The 24,721-nt window shown below is 37.9% G+C and overlaps 1 protein-coding gene across 7 annotated transcripts in view; it reads right to left on the bottom strand.

Moving 5' to 3' along the window:
- Nucleotides 1–24,721, bottom strand: part of supt20 (SPT20 homolog, SAGA complex component) — an 81,926-nt gene that overhangs the window by 19,925 nt on the left and 37,280 nt on the right. For 6 of the 7 annotated variants that reach the window (XM_068033461.1, XM_068033456.1, XM_068033457.1 and 3 more), the window contains exons 17-21: nucleotides 23,698–23,806; nucleotides 18,310–18,471; nucleotides 10,943–11,255; nucleotides 3,182–3,336; nucleotides 367–425 (exon numbers count right to left, since the gene is read on the bottom strand). In XM_068033461.1, the coding sequence (XP_067889562.1) occupies nucleotides 367–425; nucleotides 3,182–3,336; nucleotides 10,943–11,255; nucleotides 18,310–18,471; nucleotides 23,698–23,806 (798 nt within the window). The remainder of the gene's footprint in view (nucleotides 1–366; nucleotides 426–3,181; nucleotides 3,337–10,942; nucleotides 11,256–18,309; nucleotides 18,472–23,697; nucleotides 23,807–24,721) is intronic. The other variant, XM_068033455.1, reaches the window with a different exon arrangement.

The following is a 24,721-nucleotide window of genomic DNA, read 5'->3' as shown; positions in this document are numbered from 1 at the left end:
AATTTTAGTTTTTATTGGAGTCAGAAATAATGAGTAGGAGGGGATGTAGTGGCTGTACTTGGGGAATGAATCCTGTTCGGAGTTTGTACTGGCAAATGCCCAAATCAAGACAGTTGTGAGATGTACAGGATCTCTTTCATATTGGTTCTATTAGGAACTCTGAATTTCAAGTTGTGGGATGATCTTGAGAAGAATTACAGCTCTGCTTGCCATTTTAAACATGCCATGTTCCACATTTCAAAAATGGTACAGAGTTACAAACATGAAACATCACACAGCTGTGGTCTGCGAATCAGAACAGAGAAGTTGACTTTAAAAGACTATGAATTAAAATAATACAGGCTATGCTGTACTAAAGAATCCTACCTGAAGCAAATTTAGAGGTCGGAAACCAGGAGTATTTTTTAAACCAACAAATGAACCACCTGCAAAGGGAACAGTGACATTAGTAATTACTATGAATGACGTTATATCATTTGATTCAAAATCATTATTTATCTTCAGATACAAGGACTTAAGCATAGTTATATGTTAATTTCTCTAGAAGTATTTACTTTTTTCTATTTCCAAATAGATTAACATGTCTTGCATTCAGTATATATTACACTGTTACAGCTGCAAGACATTCTTAAAAAAAGAGAAATCCAGTCATTGACCTGGAACCTGAAATCTAGAAACAGTTACAATTACTCTATGACTAAGTAAGCTTGTTTAAAAGTAGCTAAATCCAATTACCTGGATTTATGTATTTACAGCAATGGCCATAAAGGAACAGGCCAAATTAAGAGCAACACATACATCCCATGCTCCAGACTTTAAATGTCATGACCAACACCATAAGCAATTCACTACTTTCAAACATATTTTAGGATTTAGCATTAAATAAAGTTGTAGCTAAGAATTCACAAACATGTTGGGACACAATCCAAGTCGAGGCCACTTCTGATATTAAGGTATACTGTTGAGGCCCATGTAATACCGCTTTACTTGAACTATGCCTGACCGGGGTGTTCCTTATCCTGACAAATGTTGAAGTATATTTTTCAACAATAAAATCTCATCTTCAGGAGCTCCAAAAAATTGCTGCTTTGAAAAAAAATCACTATGATAGCCAAAAAAAACTGAATATTAAAAACATTACATTTTATTAATTGTTAGTTTAGACATGTTAAGCAATCAAGCACAAGAAATTTGAACAGACTTAAATAGCTCTTCCAAATTACATCATTTGAAAGCCAATTTGACAGCACAAGTTACAGTACTTGCAAGATTTCTGAAATACAGTTTAATTTGAATTTTAGCTAAATTAGAAAACTGAACTTTTGAGTCTTGCATTAATAATGTTTGTTAAATTTAGATATTTTCCAGACCACTACCAAGATACTGCAGTTAATTATCCATGTAGCCATTGAACTTTACTGGCTACCTTTCCCAGCTAGAAATAAAAATTACAAGCTGCTTTAAATTCCAACTATCCAAGTTAAGGGAACAAGACAAGACAAACAGCTGCTAGCCCTCTGCTACTGAGATAGTGTGTGTCTGGTCTGGAATGACTCATGCAATAGGTTTTCCTCTTATTGCAGAAAAGGAGGAAAGGAAGTGGTGTGGTCTGGATTAACTCATTCGAAGATTGAAGGAGGATTAGGCTATTCAACCCAATTCTGTACCTCAACTCCATTCACCCACCTTTGTTCTATATCCCTGGATATCCTTACCTAAAAAAAATCTATTGATCTATGTCTTGAAATCTTAATTGACCTAACCTCAAAAGCCTTTTGAAAGACAGAGTTCTAGATTTCCACTATTCTACAAGTGGCAAAGTGGCACCAATTTTAAGGCTATGCCCCCTTCCTCTGGACTGTCCCATCAGAGGAAATAGTTTCCCTGTATCGACCCTATCAAATCTCTATAATTTTAAACACCTCACTTAGATCTCACCTTAAATCTTGGATATTCAAGCGAATATAAGCCTAATCTATGCAATATGGCCTCATAATTTAACCCTTTTAACTCCTATACATTTGATACTGCTTCAAATAGTTTCCTGAAAGACAGGATGTCTGCCAGGACCAGTTGGTTCATGACTAACAATGCAAGGAAAAAACACTTTACAAAACAACAGGTTACCTAATTACTAAGGTATTCATTATGCTGTAAAAGGAGTACAGTCTAGCTTGATAGTTTCCACTAAAACTACATTTTGAGCACACAAATGAAAACAACATGGCAGGTGGATGGGAGTTCACATGGAGCCCTACTCTCATTATATAAAGCCCCAAGACCTACGCCACTGAGCCAAGTTCTTTCCAGTTTGAAGAACTGAAATTAACAATTAATGCTGACCTCTCTTCCTTCCTCCCTGTCAAAACTGTACAGATTTAAGGAGTGACCAGCATCAGACTGTCTAAGGTGTCGCTGCTTGCCACACTATATAGCAGCTAAATCTCAACAGTGATGTTTTGCAAATGTGACGATCGTTCCATATTGATTGTGCAGCCTTGCCTACACAATCAATTAGAACCTGATCAAAAGATATGGAAAGACTGGAATGATGCTCAACCAATTTTGTGAGATGGTACTCATCCGTCAATTGTCTACCTGCTGATCAGTAACCAATTTGCCTTCAACCTTTGCACCAGAGGAAACCGATAATGCTTGAGACTATATAATTTTCTGTATGAGAGAAATAACAAATGGTAGGTAGATGCCTCTGAGCATCTACCTAACAAAAATGTCATGGATCTGAATTATATGGCAATGGATAATACGAGGAAGCAACCTTAAGTTAAAACTACTGAGTGAATCCTACTTATTTGTTATTGCTTCCTTCATTTGTTTTCTATACAGCTGCCTTGATAGCAAAGGACTGGTTGCTGGTGTTGCTGAAAAGAATATTCTGGATTTTTTTTTTTTTTAAAAAGAGATTTTCTCACAATGCTAACCAATGTTGATACCAAAGGTTTCTTGGGAAGCATGAGAAGGAAATTCAAATCCTGTACAGGCTGGATTAAATACACAAAATTCAATATTATGTCTGGCTAACTCACTCCTGCAGAAAGGCGGGAGACTTTGAAAAGGAATTTTCCTAAAGCGCAGGTATACTGAAATCAAAGGAGGACGAATAGTAATTGTTTAAAATATTTCAGGACCTCACCAACCATGTGTTTTACTTAATACTAACCTGCTTGGGCTGCAGACTGCATGGCAGCTGGCAGGGAGCTTGGCACCAGTCCTGCTGGTGGTATAATGCTGCTTAGATTTATGCCTGCAGGGGTTATGGTACCAGCATTGCTCCCCAGCATGGGATTTGAACCACTCATCAATGTCTGTGTTCCACTAAAAGGGGAAAAAACAAATATATTATCCATAGGGTTCTTATTTATTTTAGCTATTAGGCCACTTCTTTCATCATCAGTTGTAACTAAAAAGTTTAAATCACTACAATTATTGTAAAGCTGAAGAATCATGAAATTACAAACCCAATATGGTTATAGAAAATAAATACTGGCAGGCACAGTCTTAATAAAAATAAATTAGGAAGAAGATCTTGTCTAAAAGCTGACCAAACAGTCTTAAGTGTCATCACAATGTAGGGTAGTAGTTGCAAAGGCAAGCAAAAATGTTAAAATGTGCAATTAGAGCCACAGAATGTCACTCCAAGAAAGAAAAAAAAATTATAAAATATGACTGAGACCACACATGAGTACTGTGTCTACTTATAATCATTATACTTAGGAAAATACATAAAGGAAGTGTAAGGATTCAGGGAAGGCAACAAAAATGACCCCAAATTTCAGACAGGTCTTTGAAATCTGGATTTATTTTCTATTTAATAATATTGGTTAGTAATTGTGATAAATAAACACTATAATTTCAAAATTCTCAAAACAAATTCCAAGCCTCAACTGGCATTTAATAGTATTGCCAAATTATGTTCTAAAATGACTAATGTGCCATAGCCAAGAATGGCACATTATTTAATGAGCAATAAAAATATTTTTAAAAGAATGTCAATTAAACTTTGCATATAGCATTGACTTTAAATAAGGAAAATTAAGTCTATAGTATACAGTACTCCTATCCATAGTAATTAAAAAGAGCAGCTTATCCTTGGAGACTCACTACTTCAGTCTCTAGTGACTTCTGCAGTCATTGTGATGTTGGAGGTTAGAGAGGCCTGATGCATCTTGGCCCTTTATTTGGAAGTCAGGACCTTTGACTGGCCTGGATGTCCACCTGGAGGCATAGTACTGCATAAAGTTTGTACTGTAGTGCCCATAGTTGATAATTTTTCCCAGATCAAGTGCTTTTAGATAGACATCCAGGTCTGTTCAAAGCAGAAACATCCATGTAAGTGAAATTAGCTGCATCCTTAATCTACACCATTGGAACAGCTCTGGGTGAGAATGGAGGTTAGAAAGATAAGTCTCTTGAGAGGAAAATTATTTACTAACATGATGCAAGGGATAAGTACTTAAAAAAGGTAAAAATATATAATACACACACATACAGAGGAGAGTACTTAATACTGGAAACACTCTTCCTGGGCTCTCTTCCTTCAAGACAAAATGTACTCAAAATATTCATTTCTAGTTACAATTCCAGTTTTAAACATTAACTGATGATAAAATTCAGTGGCATTTATGCCAATTTAATATGCAATGCCTCATAGTGAGCAGCTATTATCAATCTCTGATGGGGAAAGAATTAACTGATTCAATTGTTCAAAAAGTTGATTGCAGAAATTTAGCATTAGAAAGGGCTAAAGAATTGTGATAAATAAATTAAATGACACATACTGTATTTGATCAAGTCTTTCTTTATAAGTGCTTTTCAATATGCCACAACAGATGATTGGACATTGTTCTTGCAATGCATGAATAAACACCAAGATACTTTCACTATAATGTACCCTTTACTGTATAGCTCTTGTTATAGTGCACTATTGACTCTCTAAAATCATTTTAGTCTGAAAACTTTTGAGACCGTTAGAAAATACCTAATATCTTCCTTTATGTTTTTAAATAGTAAAATTTCTTCAGCTGATAATTATGCATAGAACAATACAATCCATGTGCCACAGTATTAGTGTATAATTAAACTAAATACCACAGACTCTTGGGACTGGCAAAACTGCACTTTTTCCAATAAAATTGTTAGTTATATAAAGTAAGTTTGCCCGCTTTGTAGGGCTGTCATTATTTCTTTGAATGACAATTTATCCATATATTGTAGGAATAAGATCAGGTTGCCAATGGAGAATATCACCTAGATGGAGTCCCTTTAAGAATGCTACTGATATAAATAGAGCAATTTACCATTCCTGTACTGTACGGAATAACAAACAGAACAATTATTTTTGAGAAGGCAGATATACAGATATTATGAAAATCTGATCTCCAGCAAGAGGGACAAATGGGCTAGATGTAAGAGATCTTACTTTGTGGAGAATGCATCTTTTTAATGAGGATGACTGTACAAGGTAAGCAATTGAACTTCCTTCCTCAATCAGCATCCTTTTCACACTTCTGGAGTCTAACCCCAGAGAGGTAACAATTTCAAATTGCTTATTTTGAATTATTTGTTAATTTGAATGTAGATTTATAAAATGTGAAAAAACTCAACTGTTTTATTACAATTGCTTGAGTCGAACTATTAGATAATACAACTTTTTCTCAAGCAAAAGATAACTGAATTAATAGGAGACCATACTACTCAGGAGGAAGAGTGCATTTTACTTGGTTAACACCTGAAGTAAAGGAAATAATCATTGGCTTTTGGGGGGGGGGAAATTCCAGAGGGACAAGGCATAGTGATTGAATGATCAATGTCAGATGGTAGGATGGAGAGAGTGGGTAGCAAATATAGCTAAAGATTGCTCAGAAAGGGTAGAATGAGTGATTTGAAAACTAGTTCAAGAAATTGAACACAAACAAAAAGCAAAATACTACGGATGCTGGAAATCTGAAATATAAACAGAAAATGCTGGAAAATAATCAAGTCAGACGGCATCTGCTGAGGTCAGATTAAAGTTCTGATGACCTGAAATATTAACTCTGCTTCTCACTCCCCAGATGCTGCCTGACCTGCTAAGTGTTTTCCAGCATTTTCTGTTTATTGTAAGGAACTGAATTTGATTCACTGGTGTGCAGAGAGCTATTGGAGTTCAACAAGGATGGAATAAAGATGGGCAAAAGAGAACATGGGCCAAAGATCGTTTGATTAACTAAAGTATGTAAAAGATGCACCCAGTTAGAACGACAAAAACAGTTTTGGAGAAATACATCCTCGAAGTGAAGGTGTGAATTGGGTTTCAGCAACAGTGAGGCAGAAGTGGGACTGAAACTGAAGGAATACTGTTATAGCAAAGGAAAGGATGCGAGTTAAAAAGGTCAGCCAGCATTGAAGTAGGTACTGTGGCTGCACATCACCAGATTTGGCCAAAGAGGTCAGCCATGGAAACTGATTAAATATTTCAGCAGACTTTGACAGTCCACAGCCAGAAGCCCACAGGTGCTGATAGAAAAGGAAAACAATAGCCTTGGTTTTGCAAATGCTAAGCTGAAGGAAATTAATTCAAAGACCCACTGTTGTACAGACAGAAAATACTGCAAATGTCTTGGAGTCAATGCTACTGGTGAACAGGTAACATACAGGTAAGCTGACCCAGTTCTTGTTGGTCAGAACACTAAGGGTAGCATTTAAATAATGAAGGAGGAATGGGGACCTTGGACACACTGAAAGTGACCACGTGGACATGGGAGGGAAAATCACTTGAAAAGTAGTTGTGGCTACATTAAAGTATAAATGGAAGAGAAAGGTGCCATGGGGCTAGATTATGGAGGAGAAGTAGATGAGAACGCAGTGAGTAGTAATGTCAAAGATAACAAGATTAATGGGGACAGAAAGGGGAGACAGGGAGCTTCAGTCACACAAGAGTCATTAGTGACCTGAATCAGCGCAGTCAAGTGCTGTGCACAGGACAGAAACTAGGCTTGAGAGATTTTGGTGAAGAATATGGGGCCAAGAAGTGGAAGTTGGGTAATTAGGAACTACATTGGGAACACCTCTTGAAAGCAAGTAGTGGGTTTCATGGAGAAGAAAAGTTGATGGTCACTGTGAGACTTGGGGCACAGGCTGTCAAATGAGGGGGGCAGGGAAGAGAAATCTGTTAGGAGGATTGGTGGGAGTAGTTAGAGGCAATGGGAGGACCAGAGGAGAGGGGCAGGCTCTATGCTTGACACAAACTCCATGAGCTCCTAAAGTTAGTATCAGAGTTGAGCAGTGGGTATGGTGGAGGAAGATCAGAGGATGCAGGCTGTGGTGACAAGTTTGGGTCTATTCTGGTTTTTCAATAAGACCTCGGAGCGAGAGAGGAATCACTTGCAGAAAAGATGTGACAGGAGACAGTTAACTACAAAAGAACATAAGAAATAGGAGCAGTAGACGACCATATGGACCCTGTTCCATCATTCAATACGATCACGGCTAGTCTTCTGCCTCAACTTTACTTTTCCGCCCTTGATTCCCGAGAGGTCAAAAATTTATCTATCCCAACCCTGAATATACTCAACAATGGAGCATCCACAACCCTCAGGGGTACAGAAATCCAAAGATTCACAACCATCTGAGTGAAGACAGTTCTCATCTCAGTCCTAAATAATGGACCCTTTATCCTGAGGCTGTAACCCATATTCTAGATTCCCCAGCAAGGGGAAACAACCTCTCATTGTATACCCTGTCAAGCCCCTTTAGAATCTTGTACGTTTCAATGAGATCACCTCTCAGGCCCAATTTACTCAGCCTCGCATTTTAGAAGAACCCTGTCATCCCAGGAACTAAACTAGTTAAACTCTGCTGTACCACCTCCAAGATAAGTATATCCTACCTTAGATATGAAGACCAAAACTGATCCAGGAATGGTCTCACCAAAGCACTCTACAACTGTAGCAAGACTTCCTTATTCTTGTACTTCAGTCCCCTTGTAATAAAGGCCAACATGTCATTTGACTTCCTAATTGTTCACTGTGTTCCTTGTATGAGTACATACAAGTCTCTCTGAACATCGTTTAAAAGGTTCATGCCTTTGAAAAAATATTCTGCTTTTCTGTTCTTACCAAATGAATAACCTCACACTTCCCCACATTATACTCCATCTGCCACCTTGTTGCCCACTCACTTAACCTGTCTATATCTCTTTGCAGTCACTTTGTGTCCTCCTCAATTTACATTTCTACCTAACGTTGTTTGATCAGCAAACTTGGGATACATTGATCACCGTTTCTCCATCTAAGTCATTAATATAGATTGTTAACAGCTGATACCCCAGCACTGATCCTTGCAGCACTCCACTAGTTACAGCCAGCCAACTTGAAAATGCCCCATTTATTCCTACACCCTGCTTCCTGGCCGCTAACCTATCCTCCACACTAATATTGTACCCCCAACTCCATAAGCCCTTATCTTGCTAATGCCTTGTGTATGGCACCTTATCGAATGCCTTTTGGAAATCAAGTTTATTACATTTGCTGGCTCCCTTTTAAGTACCCTACTAGTTACATCCTCAAAATACACTAATAATTTTTTCAAACACCATTTCCCTTTCTTACAACCATGTTGACTCTGTCTGATCATACTACTATTTTCTAAGTGCATTGTTCAGAGATCCTTAATAATAGCCTCCAGCATTGCCCCTATGACTGATATCTGCTAATTTGCCAATAGTTCCCTGTTTTCTCTCTACCTCCTTTCTTGAATAGTGGTGTCATATTTGCTAACCTCTAATCTGCTGATTCTCTAGTATCTAGAGAATTTTGGAAATTCATAAATAACTAATGCATCAACTATCTCTGTAGCTACTTCTTTTAGAACCTTAGGATGTAAGCCATCAGGTCCTGGGATTTGTCAGCTTTTAGTCCGTTAAGTTTCTCTAATACTTTTTCTCTGCTGATATTACTTTAAATTCCTCACTTTTTTTATTAGCCCTTCAGTTACACATGATTTCTGGTGTGTAATTTGTGTCTTCCACTGTGAATACAGTCACAAAATATTTGTTTAAAGTCTTTGCCATTTCCCATGATAATTTCTGTCTCTGCTGATAAGGGACCAATGTTTACTTTAACTACTCTCCTTTTCTTATACTTATAAAAGCTATTACAATCAGTTTTTATATTCCTGGCTATTTTACTCATTCTATTTTTTCCCTCATCAACTCTTTAGTTGTCCTTTGCTGATTTCTAAAACTCTCCCAATCTTCAGGTTTACTATTATTCTTTGCAACATTATAAGCCTCTTCTTTTAATCTAATACTATCCTTAATTTCCCTAATAAGCCACGGATGGATCTTTCGTGCTGAGTTTTTTTTCAATGGAATGTATTTTGCTGAACATTTTGAATTGTTTCTTTAAATGCTTCCCACTAGTTATTTACTGCCGTACCTTTTAATCTATTTAACCAATCAATCTTAGCCATCTCTCTTCTCATATCTATGTAATTGGCTTTAAGTGTACGATTTTTGTATTGGACTCAAGTATGTCGCTCTCAAATTTAATATGGAATTCAATTTTATGATGATTACTTTTTCCCCAGAGGATCTTTTACTATGAGATTACTAATTAACACAGCCTCATTATGCAATAATAGATCTAAAATAGCTCTGTCCCTAGTTGTTTCCACTACGTATTGTTCTAGGAAGCCGTCGCAAAAGCATTCTACAAACTCATCTTCCAGACTACCAATGCCAATTTGAGTTATCCAGTCTATATGAAGATTAACGTCCCCCACGATTATTACATTGTTACAAGTTCCAATTATTTCTTGCTTAATGCTCTGTCCAATGGTATAATTACTGTTGGGGACCTATATACTACTCCCACCAGTATTTCTGAACCTGGTTATTCCTAATCTCCACCCATACTGATTCTACTTCCTGATCTTATGAGTCAAGATCCTTTCTTACTACTGTCCTTATGCCATCCTTTATCAGCGTTACTCTTCCTCGCTTTCCATTCTGTCTGTCTTTTCGAAATGTTGTGTACCCTAGCATATTTATTTCCCCAATGGTGGTTACCTTGCAATCATGTCTCTGTAATGGACAATTATATCAAATCCATTTATCTCGATTTGTGCCACTAATGACAGTGGACTGCAATGAGCCAATGCTGAATGCAGCTTACACTTTGTGTTCAGCTCATTGACTTAAGCCAAGAAAGCCATTTTTGTACTGGGAAGGGTGGGGGAGAGTAGACTCTCATGCACTGCTATCCCAGTTCTGCAGAAGATGACCCATACTAATAGACGCTTAGCTGTAGGCTTAACTGTATTTCATGGCTTACCCCTGTAGCAGATCTTTTCTTGGAGGTCGGGCTTGTGAAGTCTGTAAAGAATGGCTTAGACAGACTGAAACACAACATGGTGTTGTAGTACACAAAGAAGAACAAAGACATCCGATGGTGGGTGCTGACCACTGAAAGTCGGGTTACATTTTGGGACTAACTTTTTTGAGCACACACTGGCAGTGAGGTTTGCACATATAAGTGGAAAATTTAACCCTTCCTTACATCTTTGAAGTTACAAAATCTCTTCAATAAGTAAAACAAAGTGAAATAAACAAGTTTGAGAAAAACTATAAAACAAACTCATACCACAGTAAATACTACAATGATGAGAGGGTATAGTAGCATAGGAGAGAGAGGTGCGATACGGCTGTCATCTGTCATTATGCATCAAGAGTGATGTTATTTCACTGGCAATCTGGGCTTGCTCCTGTGATACATGAAGGGTGCTGAATATATGGTGCTGAGCCAGCATCTGTTGTCAAGAGTCAGCAACAATAAAAATCCACAGTACTGAATAAAAGTAAAAATACACTTCAATCTTATAAGATTAATACATCCAATTAAAATGTTTTTGATATGTTTAAACGATTTATAAATATTCTTACCAAACAGAGCCCACTACATTGATGAAGTTGAGACCCGCTGGGCTTGTCATCACCTGGGTGGATGAACTCCCTGTTGTAATGGAAGTTACCATAGTGGAAAGAGGAATGGTCATTACTGGCAGAGCTTGACTGAGAGCCATCTGCTGTTGGGCAAAAGGAGTTAAAAGGGTCTGCGGATTGAGGCCTGATTCTTGTGTAGAAGGGGTGGCTGTGGGAGTGGTTGTAGATGTTGGGGTTTGGACATCAGAAGGGTGTGGAGTTGATGAAGGGGTGTTGGTTGGTGTGGGGGTAGATGGCTTGGGTGTCCCAGATCCTGCTCATTAAGAAAACAAAAAGTGCTAGATTACTTTAAAACCGATGTAGAGGTTTTCTGTAAAACTGTCCAAAAAGAAACATTTAATGTTAATGCTGAGGAAAAAGAATAGTTTACCCAATAAGCAGAAATAGTGACTTGTAATTGCATACATTGTTGTCAAATAGATTTCAAGGCCATCTGTAAACTGTAAATCAAGTCATGTTCCAACCATTTATTTGGATGATATAGTTTCACACAATGCAGCTGCAGTATAAAACTAGGAAAATTAGGCTTTGAAGAAACCTTACACTGCTTGAGTCGTTAATGGAAAAAAAAAATCAGATATAAATCAGTAACTGCAATGTTTAAGCTTTATCTATACACTCTCAAATAGTTAACTATTGAATAGACAGCATGTGATTTCATACAATTAAATGGTTTATTATATACTACATGGAATAATGAACTGTTGGGGTGAATTAGACTTTTATGTAGCTCTAATAATTATTGTAATAATCTTGTAGTTGATACATATATGGTGGTGGTCATGTATGCAAAAGAAACAAATTGCCTTATGTGCAACTTTTGATAACTTTTAGAGATTGTAAAATAAATTAAATAGTATACATTTACAGATTTACTGAAGTTTGAGAACAACGTGTACCATGGATAAAGATGAATCTTTAACAATAGTTGCACTTATATCAAGCATCTTAAAAGCTCTTCCACCAATGTTATTTTTGAAGTGTAAAGCTTGTATATAATCAAATTTTATCTTGGATTGCAGTTTAACATGCTAAGTTTGCATTCCCTGCAATTCTTTTTTTAAACAGCAAACAATCAACTTGAGAGTCCACAAATATATTTGTCTAAAATATCTGAACAGAAATTTCCATCAGTAAAAAATTGCACCACGCGAACGCTAAGTCAAGGAGAACACATTCTCTTAATTTTAGTGGTCCTTTTATCAAATAAGGAGTTCAGTGGGCTGTTCCTTTACATTCCACACAGTGTGGAAGGAAGAGGATTTGCTGGTGGGCATGGCAAGAAATCAGCAATTTGTTCTATATACTCGGAAACTAAGAAGGAACTTTTGAAACAGGAAATGGAGTAGTAAAAAAATCTTGCAAATCTGGAACTTGTAATCCATGTGACTATCTGTAAGGAGACCCTAGTCAGAAGGAGCTGATGGGACCCTACCTTGCATTGCAGCTATTAGGTTAAGGTTTCAAAGCATTAAATAAGCTTTTGTGCATAGGTGGTTGTTTTGAATTGTTGTGTCTAGGAATCCAATTTCAAGGTTTTAGACAGAAAGGAATTGCTACATGTAATAATATGCAAAATTAACATAATTTAATTTTCTGCTTTGTTATCCAACTAAATCCTACACTTTAATTTAGCTTCACTTGTTTCCCAACCTGTAATTGTGCTAACATTTGATTAGAGGGTGGAGGGGAAGGAGGAACAGATTGTGAAATTTCCTCTACATTGAGGAAACCAAATGCAGATTAGATAATTACTTTGCCCAACGCTTCCATTCTGTCTGCAAGTGCAACCCAAGCTACCTATGACTTGCCACTCTAACTCCTCCTCTGGCCTGTCACTGGCGTAGTATACTGCTCCAATGAAGCTCAAGACAATTCTTTTTTCCTAAGTACACTGTAACCTTTTGGTCTGAACATTGATTTCAGTAACTTCATACTTCAGTTACATCCTTATTTTCAAACCTGCTTCAAGTAATTCTTGCCCTGAGGTTCTCCATCCCTGCCATTCGCTTGCATTTTCCCAGGCCACCTATTTCCTTAGCTACACCCTTTGTTTCTTTAATATTTAATGCTTCTGTCCATTACATAACAAATATCATCTGTTACATCATTGCACTCATGATTCCACTCTGGGTTTGTGTGTACTTTTATAATATAGACATTTCCTACTTGTGCACGGGTCAAACTTGAAGATATTTTTATAGTACTTGCATCACCAGACCAAATTGTTATTGGCTTGTCCAAAATTGCAGATCTACCTTATCAAGCCATGCTTTTAGTGCCCACCAAAAAGAATTTAGTAACAAGGGCAGAAGACCTTCAAGACAAAGATCTTCACAAAGCGGAAATTCCCAAAACCTCAAATTTAATAATTTGAAAAAAGAAAAAACTTGCATTCATATAACGCCTTTCATGACCGACATCTCAAAGCACTTTACAGCCAATGCAGTACTTTTGAAGCGTAGTCTCTGTTGTAATGTAGAAACATGACAACCAATTTGCACACAGCAAGCTCCTACAAACAGCAATGTGATAACTAACAGATAATCTGTTTTTTGTGATGTTAATTGAGGGATAAATATTGGACAGAACATTAAGCTAACTCTCCTGCTCTTAGAAACAGTGCCACGGGATCTTTTATGTCCACCTGAGAAGGCAGACGGAGCCTCGGTTTAATGTCTCATCTGACAGCTCGGTACTCTGTCAGCACTGCACTGGAGTGTCAGCCTGGATTTTTGTGCTGAAGCCATGGAGTGGGAATTGAATCCACAACCTTCTGACACAGAGGCGAGAATACTGAAATACTCAGCTCCAATAGATATTTTAGAAGACAAAAAAAATGTGGTCAGAAGTCCTGAGAATCACAGGTTAAGATTACCTTAGGTAACTGTGTTAGTCATGGATAGCTTGCCCAAACAGAAAAACAACCTGGCTGGCCCTTCAAGGCAATATGAGGTTAAGTCACTTGACACTACTAATGCACTTTACAAGGAACCCTTCAGGCAGTGATCTTCAGTTTATTTGGTTCATGAGAGGCATAAACATGGGTTTTGAAAATAATCCCACTGATTCCCTCTAACTTCAGTATGGAAAGGATAAAAGTAGTGTAAAACTATTTACACAACAAATTCCAATAAAGGATAAAAAAAAAGTTAACAGGAGCAAGTAAAGCAACTTCCAGAAAAGAAAAAAATGTTTTTCCAAGCACGTTCAGAGGGAAGGACGTCATAACAGCAGGTTCCGTGGGTATATTTCCATTTAAAGAATGATGGAGTACATCAAACAGTAATCATTTTCTTCATAATTTACGCTACACATTACAGATAACTAGGGTGACAATTTTAGTATAGACATCCAGCCTACTCTGCAAAATTGAGGTATTTATGCTTGAAGTTGTTGTACGGGCTACTGATTGTGCTCTATAGATGTCCTGCAGAGTCACTTAGCTAATTTTGAAAAGTGCCTGTTTCTCTCGAAAGGGTTCCGTTTGACTACTAGCAGTGGAGCGGGTAATGCATTGTGCAAACCAGTGGTTAGATTCTATTTGTAGATGGGGAATCTAATCCTCTAGTGCCAACCTTCATGAACACAGGAAACAATCCCATCTTTCTAAGGTTCTTATTTTGTCTACATAATAGGGCCATTTGTTAAACATACTGCCAAGCAGTATAGATGAGGAAGGTCATTTGGCCAATCTAGCCCATCCTTCAATGGTCCCAACATCACAGCATCCTAATGCATGCTCATTTTTGGACCTTAGTGATGAAGAAAAATTATGGATCTTCCCTTAGCTTTAAATTTAATCAGTGTTTCCTTTACCCAATTAACAAATAAGTCCTATTCATTAAATAGATTTGAAACCAAATTTTTAATCTGTGCGGGCACTGCTGCTATTCTATGCTGGCACAAGGCAATTTAGCTGCACAGCACAAGAACTCTTGTCAAGCTAAAGTTGTAGCTGAGCAATGTGAGGTACAGCTGCTACAAAAGACAAGGCCAACTTGTAAAAAGACTACAGCATATCCATACTGCACTGTATCTATTCCATTTGGTGTAATATAAGCCTAACTAGCAAACTGAATAAGGGTCAGCACACCTTAGCTTGCACCCATCTATGGTCATGTGAGAACTCACAAGTGGAAGAATGAGTTACAGTTAATGTAATAAGCAGGGTATATACATTGCATCCAATGATTTTCATTCTGTTTATATCACATTTTAGGTAATTAAAATGTCACAAGGCAGACATAAATTTTAATTATTGCTAAGTAAAATGAGGTACATATTGTAGAATAAGTAAGCTATGATGTCACCTCTAAGAAATATGAAAAATGTTTAGTGAAAATGGCATTGAAGTACATGCTATAAATTGTATTAATAAATTTTTACTAAGTGTTCTTGGGATTGGGTAGTAGATTTGTAAGTAAGGTTTTTTATAAAGGAAATTTGTAGTAAAAGGATAGAATAGTGTAATTTGAGATGGCTTTAAAAATCCAGGATTAACTGCAACTTCCCCAGTAGATTCCTTGATTTAGTGATCATTCGAGTTGTCAGTGCACTTATATTTTTTATTAGAGCTTAAAAACTTTTACAGTGCAATTTTTAGAAATCTTTTTCCTCGCTCTCTTGAACTGCACGGTTATCCCACCAAACATACATTTAAGAAAGCCTTTGTTGTTTTGTCTGGGTTTTTCTTAAAGGATTGGGTGTGACTATCCTGGCTTGAACATGTGAAAAGAATTACATTTTCAATGTATGTAATGTATCAAATCTTCTCCAACTTAAAATACACAAAGTCTTTACAATCTATTTGAAACCAACTTGTGCCCATAAGTAGATCTAGTGTTTAAAGTTAAAATTGATATGATCCTCTGCCATCTACCAAAAGCCCTTTTTATTGTCAAGTTTACCTGTCTCACCAATGTCTGCGACCTACTTTATTTGGTTGGGACGGAATCTGGACTGAACAGGATTCAAAGTAATAGCACAGCTTGAATTGTAAGACATCATAGAAATATTACAGCACAGGCGGCCATTCGGCCCATCGTGTCTGTACTGGCTCTCCGAGTGCCATTTCCCCACCTTCTCCCCATAACCCTGCACATTCTTCCTTTTTAGATAAGTCTAATTCCCCTTTGAATGCCTCAATTGAACCTGCCTATACCACACTCTCAGACAGTGCATTCCAGGCCTTAACCACTCGCTGCATGAAAAAGTTTTTCCTCATGTCAAAGGATCGGATTTTCACAGATTGATGCTCAAGGTCCTGGTAGTGCGAGGTTTATCTCTCAGACCATCTTACAGGGAAAATGATCATCCTTAAAATAACAATATTTTAGAAGATTCAATCACTGGACACTTATGGCAATGTTGCTTCCAATTTTAATAAGTGTAAATCTCTTCTAATTCCAAAAGGCTGCTGGAATTGCTTTGCTTTGTAGAAGATTTGAATAGTTATCTGCATGTACTTTGATAAATTCAAGTATGATGGATAAGAATAAATTTTATCAGGGAAAAACATGCACTTGTTTTCAGCTCAACTAGAGAAGTAAACTCAGCACCTCTGAGGGCAGGCACACATTGGATGTCAGCAAATTAACATGCAAATTACATCAGTGCATAAATTGAAGCTTTATAAACAGGGTCTATGACAATTCAATAACGTGCTTTGTGCCTGCACTATAAATTATTATAAATGGGGACAATTTCTTTCAACAAGCGTCACCTGTATTTTCACAAAGGTGCTCTCGAGTATTGGTTATTTCTCAGTTTTAAGTTTTTTTTAAGGTAACTGTATTGGTGTATTATAAAGGAGTTTGATGCAGATATTCCAATTTTGTGAAAGCACAGTGACTTACAAGAGTCATTGAAGCAGAAATGTAGTAAAGAATAAAAAATCATTGCTACAAAATATTTACACAGAAATATAGCACTGTATTTATATAGTACTGTTCATGTCTAAACACTGAAATGCTTTTTGAAGTGCAGTGATTATAAGGTGAACAAACATGGCAGCCATTCTGTGCCAAAAACATTCCACAAACAGCCATGTCTGTTCTTAGCTGGTACAAATTGAGGGAGTAAAATTGACCTGCTCTTCTTCAAATAGTGTTGCAGAACCTTTAACATACACCTGAAACACCAGACCAGGTAGACAGGACCCGTGTTCAACATGTTTTCGAAAAACAGACAATGCATCGCTCCTCCTGACCTGCACTGTAGTTTTCATCTAAATTATATGCTCACATCCTGTTGTGGGGTGAAATACAATTATTTGCTCTACAAGCAAAATTGCTACCAATTGACTCAAGCTGTATCCTAATGCACACCAAGTCCTGTTCACCCATCACCACTGTGCTCGCTGACCAACATTGGCTCTTGTTCCGGCTTTGCATCATTTTAAAAGTTCTCCTCTATTTCAAATCTCCATGGCCATACCCGTCCCTGTCTCTGTACCCTCCTGCTGCCCTTAAACCCTCCGCGTTCTCTGCGCTTCTCCAATTCTGGCCTCTTGCGCATCCCCAGCACTTTTCCAGCATTTCCAGCAGTTCTTCACTGGTGGCTGTGCCTTCAGTTGCCTAGGCCTCAAATCCTGAAATTTCCTGCCTAAACCTCTTCGCCTTTCTCTCCTCTTTTAAGACACTCCTTAAAACCTACCACTCTGACCAATCTTTTGATCACCTGTCATGATATGTCCTTTTGTGGATCAGTGTCAAATTTTGTTTGATAGCGCTCCTGTGAAGTGTCTGTAAGGTTTACTACGTTAAAGGCGCTATATAAATACAAGCTGTTGATATCATCTATGGGCACATTAAATAATTCCTATTCAAATTTCTACTGCATTTTGCCATTTCTGAGGCTAAGTGTGACCTGTGTCCTGCAGTAATAACAAAGTAATATACTTATCTTTAACCTCTTGTTTTTCAGAACTAGGTTATCTTAAAAGGTTAAGAACTTAAGCATGTCAGTTCAAATTTTGTAATCCTCTGAATCTGTCACCACTTTTTGCCATCAATTCTTTTATACATTCATCTTACACCAATGCTTGTAAAAGGTTCAATTTGTCAACCACAGCACTCATTTATTTTCACTTTGACTATTTTGAGTACACAAACATACAAAATGCTGTATTATACAATTATATACATCAAACTTAATTAAATTATACATTTAAATCTGGCACACATTCAACATTAGAGAAAGGCATTCTTAGGGAAAAGCCGTACTAAGCAATTTAGCTTCTTGATGTGTATGCACACTACTAACAGTGAACTAGCCACAAATATGTTGCTAGTTAATCCACTCACTTTGTGACAAACCCACTGGAGACATGGCAGGTGGTGAGAGGATGTTCACTTGATTAAGATCCATAGAATGCTTTCTGGACAGACTAGCACTTTTGGTAGTAGTAGGAGGGGGAGTTGTAGATTTCAGGTGGCCACTTGGTTGCAATTGACTAAAGACATTACCTAAAATAGAGCAGAAATAAATTTTGGTCCATCAGTCTACTTAAATAAAATGCTTACCATTGAGCTCTGGGCAAACTAAAGTCTTAATTTTCATTGAATCATAGAATGGTTACAACACAAAAAGAGGGCACTCGACAAGTCATGCCCGTGCCAGCTATCTGGAAGACAAACTCACCTAGTCCCACTCCTCTGCCTTTTCCCTGTAGCCCCTGCAAATTTTTTCTCTTCAGATAATCATCCAATTCCCTTTCGAAGGCCTTGATTGAATCTGCCTCCACCACATTCTTAGGCAGTGCATTCCAGAGCCTCACCACTCGCTGTGTAAAAAAGTTTTTCCTCATGTTGCTGTTGCTTCTTTTGCCAATCACCTTAAATCGGTGTCCTCTGGTTCTGGATTCTTCAGCCCATGGGAACATTTTCTCGCGAGTTACTCTGTCCAGACTCCTCGTGATTTCTGAACACCTCTATCAAATCTCCTTTTAATTTTCTTTTCTCCAGGGAGAAAAGTTCCAGCTTCTCCAACCTATCCACGTAACTGAAGTTCCTCATCCCTGGAATAATTCTCATGAATCTTTTCTGCACCCTCTCTAATGCCTTAACATCCTTCTTAAAGTGTGGTGCCCAGAACTGCACACAAGTTGAGGCCAAACCAATGTTTTATACCAGGTTTATCATAATTTCTTTATGTACCCTATGCCTCTATTTATAAAGCCCAGGCTCCACATGCTTTATTAACCACTTTCTCAACCTGTCCTGCAATCTTCAATGATTTGTGCACATATACCCCCAGATCCCTCTGCTTCTGCACCCTCTTTAGAATTGTACACTTTATTTTATATTGCCTCTCCTCGTTCTTCCTACCAAAATGTATCAGTTCATTTTCTGCATTAAATTTCATCTGCCACTTGTCCGCCCATTCCACCAGCCTATGTCCTCTTGAAGTTTATCACTACCCTCCTCACAGTACGCAATACTTCCAAATTTTATGTCATCCACCAACTTTGAAATTGTGCCCTGTACACCCAAGTCTATGTCATTTATATCAAGACAAGCAGTGGTCCCAACACCAAACCCTGGGGAACCCCACTATTACGACCAGGTGAGAAAGGTGTCTAGGGTTCCCTCTCAGCCTTCACCTGATCTTACCATAACAGGGTTCAATTTTAAACACATTGTGTTTTTAGCTTCCCCTTGGTGAATCCTTGTTCACTGCTTTCCAATTGTAATGCAAAGAAACCAGCACAAACAGGTTTACTTAGGTTTAAAGAAGAAAAGTTGAAATTTATTAGACTTAAACTCTAATTCGGTTAACGCCTACAGATGCACAACGCGCCCAAGCTAGCATGCATATGCGATACACACATGCAAACAGAGAAGAAATAAAGTGGAAAAGTTTGAGACAATATCTGAAGAGTTTTTGTTACAGTTCTTCAAGCTCACTGTAGAGTCCTTGATTGTAGGTGGATCTTGCTTTTCGTTGGGGCCCAGTATTCTTCTTAAACCTTGTTTGCTGTAGGAGAATTTTCTCTCTTGGGGTTCATGTGCTTTCAGTGGATTCAGAGGCTTGTGAGAAAGAGATGGGAGAAGACAGGAGAGATCTTCTCAGTCCAGGAGTAAACAGTCGTTCTCAGTTCAAACTGTTTGTACAATTCAGAAAACCCCAGGTCATGTGACTAACTGGTCTGGCCATGTCTTGGATTGCATCACCTTAGCAGTCGCTGGAATGCTTCTCTTACACATAATATCTGGTAATCAAGGTCCATTATGGGTTGAATGTGTCAGGGAATGGTCCTTCCATCCTTCCAATCACTGTCTGTTAATATGCAAATATCTTTTCCAGCCACAGCTGATCTGTTTAACAAATTCTTTCTTCACTCCAGTAAGTTTAAAATCAATGTTCATGACAAAATTAATGTGCCTCATTCTTGGCAGGTGGAGGCCTAGCATGACACCCACTATATATCTTCTCCCAGTCTGAAAAATTGTTCACAACTACTCTCTGTTTCCTGTCACTCATTCAATTTCGCATCCATGCTGCTACTATCCCTTTTCTTCCATGGACTCTAACCTTGCTGACAAGCCTGTTATGTGGCACTTCATCAAATGCCATTTGAATGTCCATGTAGAACAGATTACTCTCAACAATCCTCTGTTACCTCATCAAAAAACTCAAGCAAGTTATTTAAACATGATTTACCCCTAACAAATCCATGCTGGCTTTCCTTAATTACTCCACAGTTGTCCAAGTGACTATTAATTTTGTCACAAATTATCATTTCTAAAAGCTTTCCCACCACCGAGGTCCAACTGACTGGCCTGTAGTTGCTGGGCATGTCCTTACACACTTTTCTGAACAAGGGTATAACATTTACAATCCTCAAGTCCTCTAGCACCACCCTATATCGATGGAAGATTGGATGATTATGGCCAGTGCCTCTGCAATTTCCACCCTTACTTCCTTAAGTATCCTTGGATGTATCTCACCAGGAATTGGTGACATATCAACAAGCCTATCTAATACCGCCTCTATGAACTTTTAGCCCATTCAGTATCTCAACTACCTTTTCTTTCATCTTGAGTTATTTTTATTCTTTCATGGGATGTAGGTGTTGCTGGCAAGGCCAGCATTTGTTGCCCATCCCTAACTGCCCTGACAACTGAGTGGCTTGCAGAGGGCAGTTACGAGTCAACTATATTGTTGTGGGTCGGGAGTCACATGTAGACCAGACGAGGTAAGGATGACAGATTTCCTTCCCTGAAGAACATGAGTGTACCAGATGGGTTTTTACAGCAATCGGTGATAGTTTCATGGCACCATTACGGAGACTTGCTTTCAATTTTAGGTTTTTATTAATTAATTGACTTTATTAATTAATTGAATTTAAATTCCACCAGCTGCTATGGTGAGATCTGAACCCATGTCCCCAAGGCACTAACCTGGGCCTCTGGATTACTAGTTCAGTGGCATTACCACTACGCCACTTGGGCAGCATCTTCTTCCTTGGTAAAGATGGATGCAAAGTACTCAGTTAGTATCTCAGCCATGCCCTCTGCCTCCATGCATAGGTCCCTAATCGGCCCCACTCCTCCTTTCACCACACTTTTACTATTTATATGCCTCGTGAAGACTTTTAGATTCTCTTTTATGTTAGCCCTGAGTCTCTTCTCATACTATCCCTTTGCTTCTCATTTGTTTTTTCACCTCCTCTCTGAACCTTCTATATTCAGCCTGGTTCTCAATTGTATTATTCACCTGACATCTGTCATATGCACCCTTTTCCTACTTCATCTTACTGTCTCTCTTTCATCAACAAGGGAGCTCTGGATCTGTTTGCCCTACCTTTCCCTCTCGTGGGAATGTATCGTGACTGCACCCAAGCTATCCCCTCTTTAAAAGCAGCCCATTGTTCAGATACAGTTTTGCCTTCCAATCTTTGATTCCAATTTACTTGGGCCAGATCCGTTTGCATTCTAATGAAGTTAGCCCTCCCCCAATTAATTATATTTACTCTAGATTGCTCCTTGTCCCTTTCCATAGCTAACCTAAACCTTATGATGCTGTGGTCACTGTCCCCTAAATGTTCCCGTCAACTGACCCACCTCATTCCCCTGAACCAAATCGAGGAATGCCTCCTTCCTCACTGGACTGGAAACATACTGATGGACAAAATTCTCCTGAACACACTCTAGAAACTCTTGCCCTTCTCTGCCTTTTACATTATTACGATCGCAGTCTATATTAGGATAATTAAAGTCCCCCATTATAACAAATCTATAATTCTTGCACCTCTCCAATTTCCTTGCAAATTTATTCCGTATATCCTTCCCACTAGTTGGCAGCCTACAGAATACCCCCAGCAATGTAATGGTACCTCTATTGTTTTCCATTCCTCAATTTTAATTTTGTTCCCCTCTCGGTCATCCTTCCTCAAGCCATCCTATGTACTATTCCCGCCATGGGGAAAGTAGTTGACAGACCTGTTTCCTGGCCTTTGTCAATCTTTATTCTTATTTCTGTGTTGCTAACAGTTGCAGACAAAAGAAATCTTATGAACAGAAACAGGCTGTTTGATCCAAAAAATCTGTTCCTTTTCTAATTTATCACTAACTTATTTTCTCACCCTATTACTTTACAATCTATTTTTACTTTCTCCAAAAACATGCCTCCAAGAATACGACTGACAGAATTCTGTGGTAATTTGTTCTTCTTTCAAAGAAGCCTAATGCCACACCAACATCCTTGACAGCCAGGCCACTCAAATTAGGGAACACATATTAAGTAGGTTGCTTACAATTAATTTTATAAATAGCATCTTACTCGTGAGTTTTTTTAACTTTTAGAATTTTGAGGCATGATTGAGCAATTAGCAAGACAGTGCACCAAAAAGTAACATTTCTGTTTCGACCTTTAAATATGTCGGTGGTACTTTTGCATTTTTGGGTCTTGATTGACAGATACAAGCTGACTCTAAAGGTCATTTAACTAATCAGAGAACAACATGTTTGATGTAGGTCTGTGACATGTCAAGTCATAAAGCAAATTTTACTGATTGAGAAAGTAAAACATTTCACCAAAACAGAAATGTAATTGTTATTTTAATAAGAACATCTCATTTGCGTGGAGAATTTCAGCAACAATGTCACAACTGAAAAAAGTCTAAGTTTTATTACTGCTAAGTACTTACTCTTAAATCAATCTCAGGGCTCCTCTCTTCAGCAGACAAACAGACCAGCTGATGTGTTACGTAACATAAGAAAATTATGCAGATAGCATTCAAGAGTACCTTTTCATTACTGGCATCAATTTTGTTGCCAAAGAACACAGGTGAGAACTATCAGCATTTTGATTTGTGCAATGGTAGATCATCACGTGACAATGATTTCTAAAGCCAACACATGACTTTAACCTACACTAAGACCCATTAGCATTTAGATTTGTATATAAAAAATTCCCTTAAATTAAGTTAAATTTAATCAAAACACAAAACATTAGTAAGAGCGGCAGCATAGACTGGTAACAATTTAACTGATACTGTAAAAGAATAAGAATGTTTTGAAATATGTAATACATCCACATGAAAGCTACTTTACATTTTAGTAATAAATGTTTGTTGGATGTTTCAGTTCTATTCTTCTGAAGTGTAAACTTCTTCACTGGTGCATGAGCCAATACTCAGAGATGGGTAAAGTTGCTTTACAAACAACTCAGTCACTAAAAGGATTTACCTGAAGAACTGCTACTTGAGCCACTAGGGAGTTTAATGGGTGGAGGTCGGTGCTTTACACCCTTTCCCAGTATGGAAGACTGGACAGATCCAGAAATTTCTTCAGACTGCTGAAAAAAAACATGGCTCATCAAACACTTATTGGACAGAACATATTGAACTCTTTTTTTAAACATATGTTATCTTTCACTTGAATAAACACAGGACACAGAGTTGAAGCAATTATTTTCAACATTTTAAGTCACAGCACTTAACTAATACACAGTTGACAGTGCTTCTATATTTTGTTACTTTTTTTTTGAGGACTCATATTTTAGAATTAAGGACATCATTTTATTTGGAAAAACTGAAAGGATTCTACGGATGCTTTTTTTTTTACTGGGGTCATTGAAAGGACACAGAAGTCTTGTTTGAAAACAACATTTACTGGAAGTCACCTGTCTTCAGATACTCAGCAGGGGCTTTCTGACTTGGGGGAGATGTTTACTGAGAAGTGAGAGGTCAAGATTTATAAGGGTCAGGAGGCTTGACTCTTGAGATATTGTTTTTGCATTGGAGAGTGTTTTGGGATGTGAATTGTTTTGAAGGCAGTTGTGGAAAACCAGCCAAGAGAACAGTCACCATCAATACCCTCTCCCTACCCTCTTCCATCTCTTTGAGAATTTCCTGAGAAATAAATGTAAGAAATAGAGAAACTGATGCTGCATTTCTCCTGAAAAGCCTGCCAGAAACCCCTGTTGCCGCATTTCTCCTGAAAAGCTTGCCAGGAACCCTGTTGTCACATTTCTCCTAGAAAGCCTACCAAACTGATTTTCAACGTCACCTGAAAAGAACTATTCTAGAAAGATCCCAGTGACAGCTGTTTACGCATATCTGGGATGCCAAACCAAAAAGGGACAACTGACATCTTTCCAAATCTTCTCTTTTTTTCCTCAAGAATTAGCAAGTATATGGCTAAAGTATTCTTTTTGTCTTTTATTTTGTAACAGAGCTCTAAAGAGAAAATCTCTTTTTTGGTTAACTTT

The sequence above is a fragment of the Heterodontus francisci genome, chromosome 6 (genome assembly GCF_036365525.1).
Source record: "Heterodontus francisci isolate sHetFra1 chromosome 6, sHetFra1.hap1, whole genome shotgun sequence".
Lineage (NCBI taxonomy): Eukaryota > Metazoa > Chordata > Chondrichthyes > Heterodontiformes > Heterodontidae > Heterodontus > Heterodontus francisci.
Note: the sequence above shows the minus strand (reverse complement) of the source record. Positions and strands in the feature narration are given on the sequence as shown.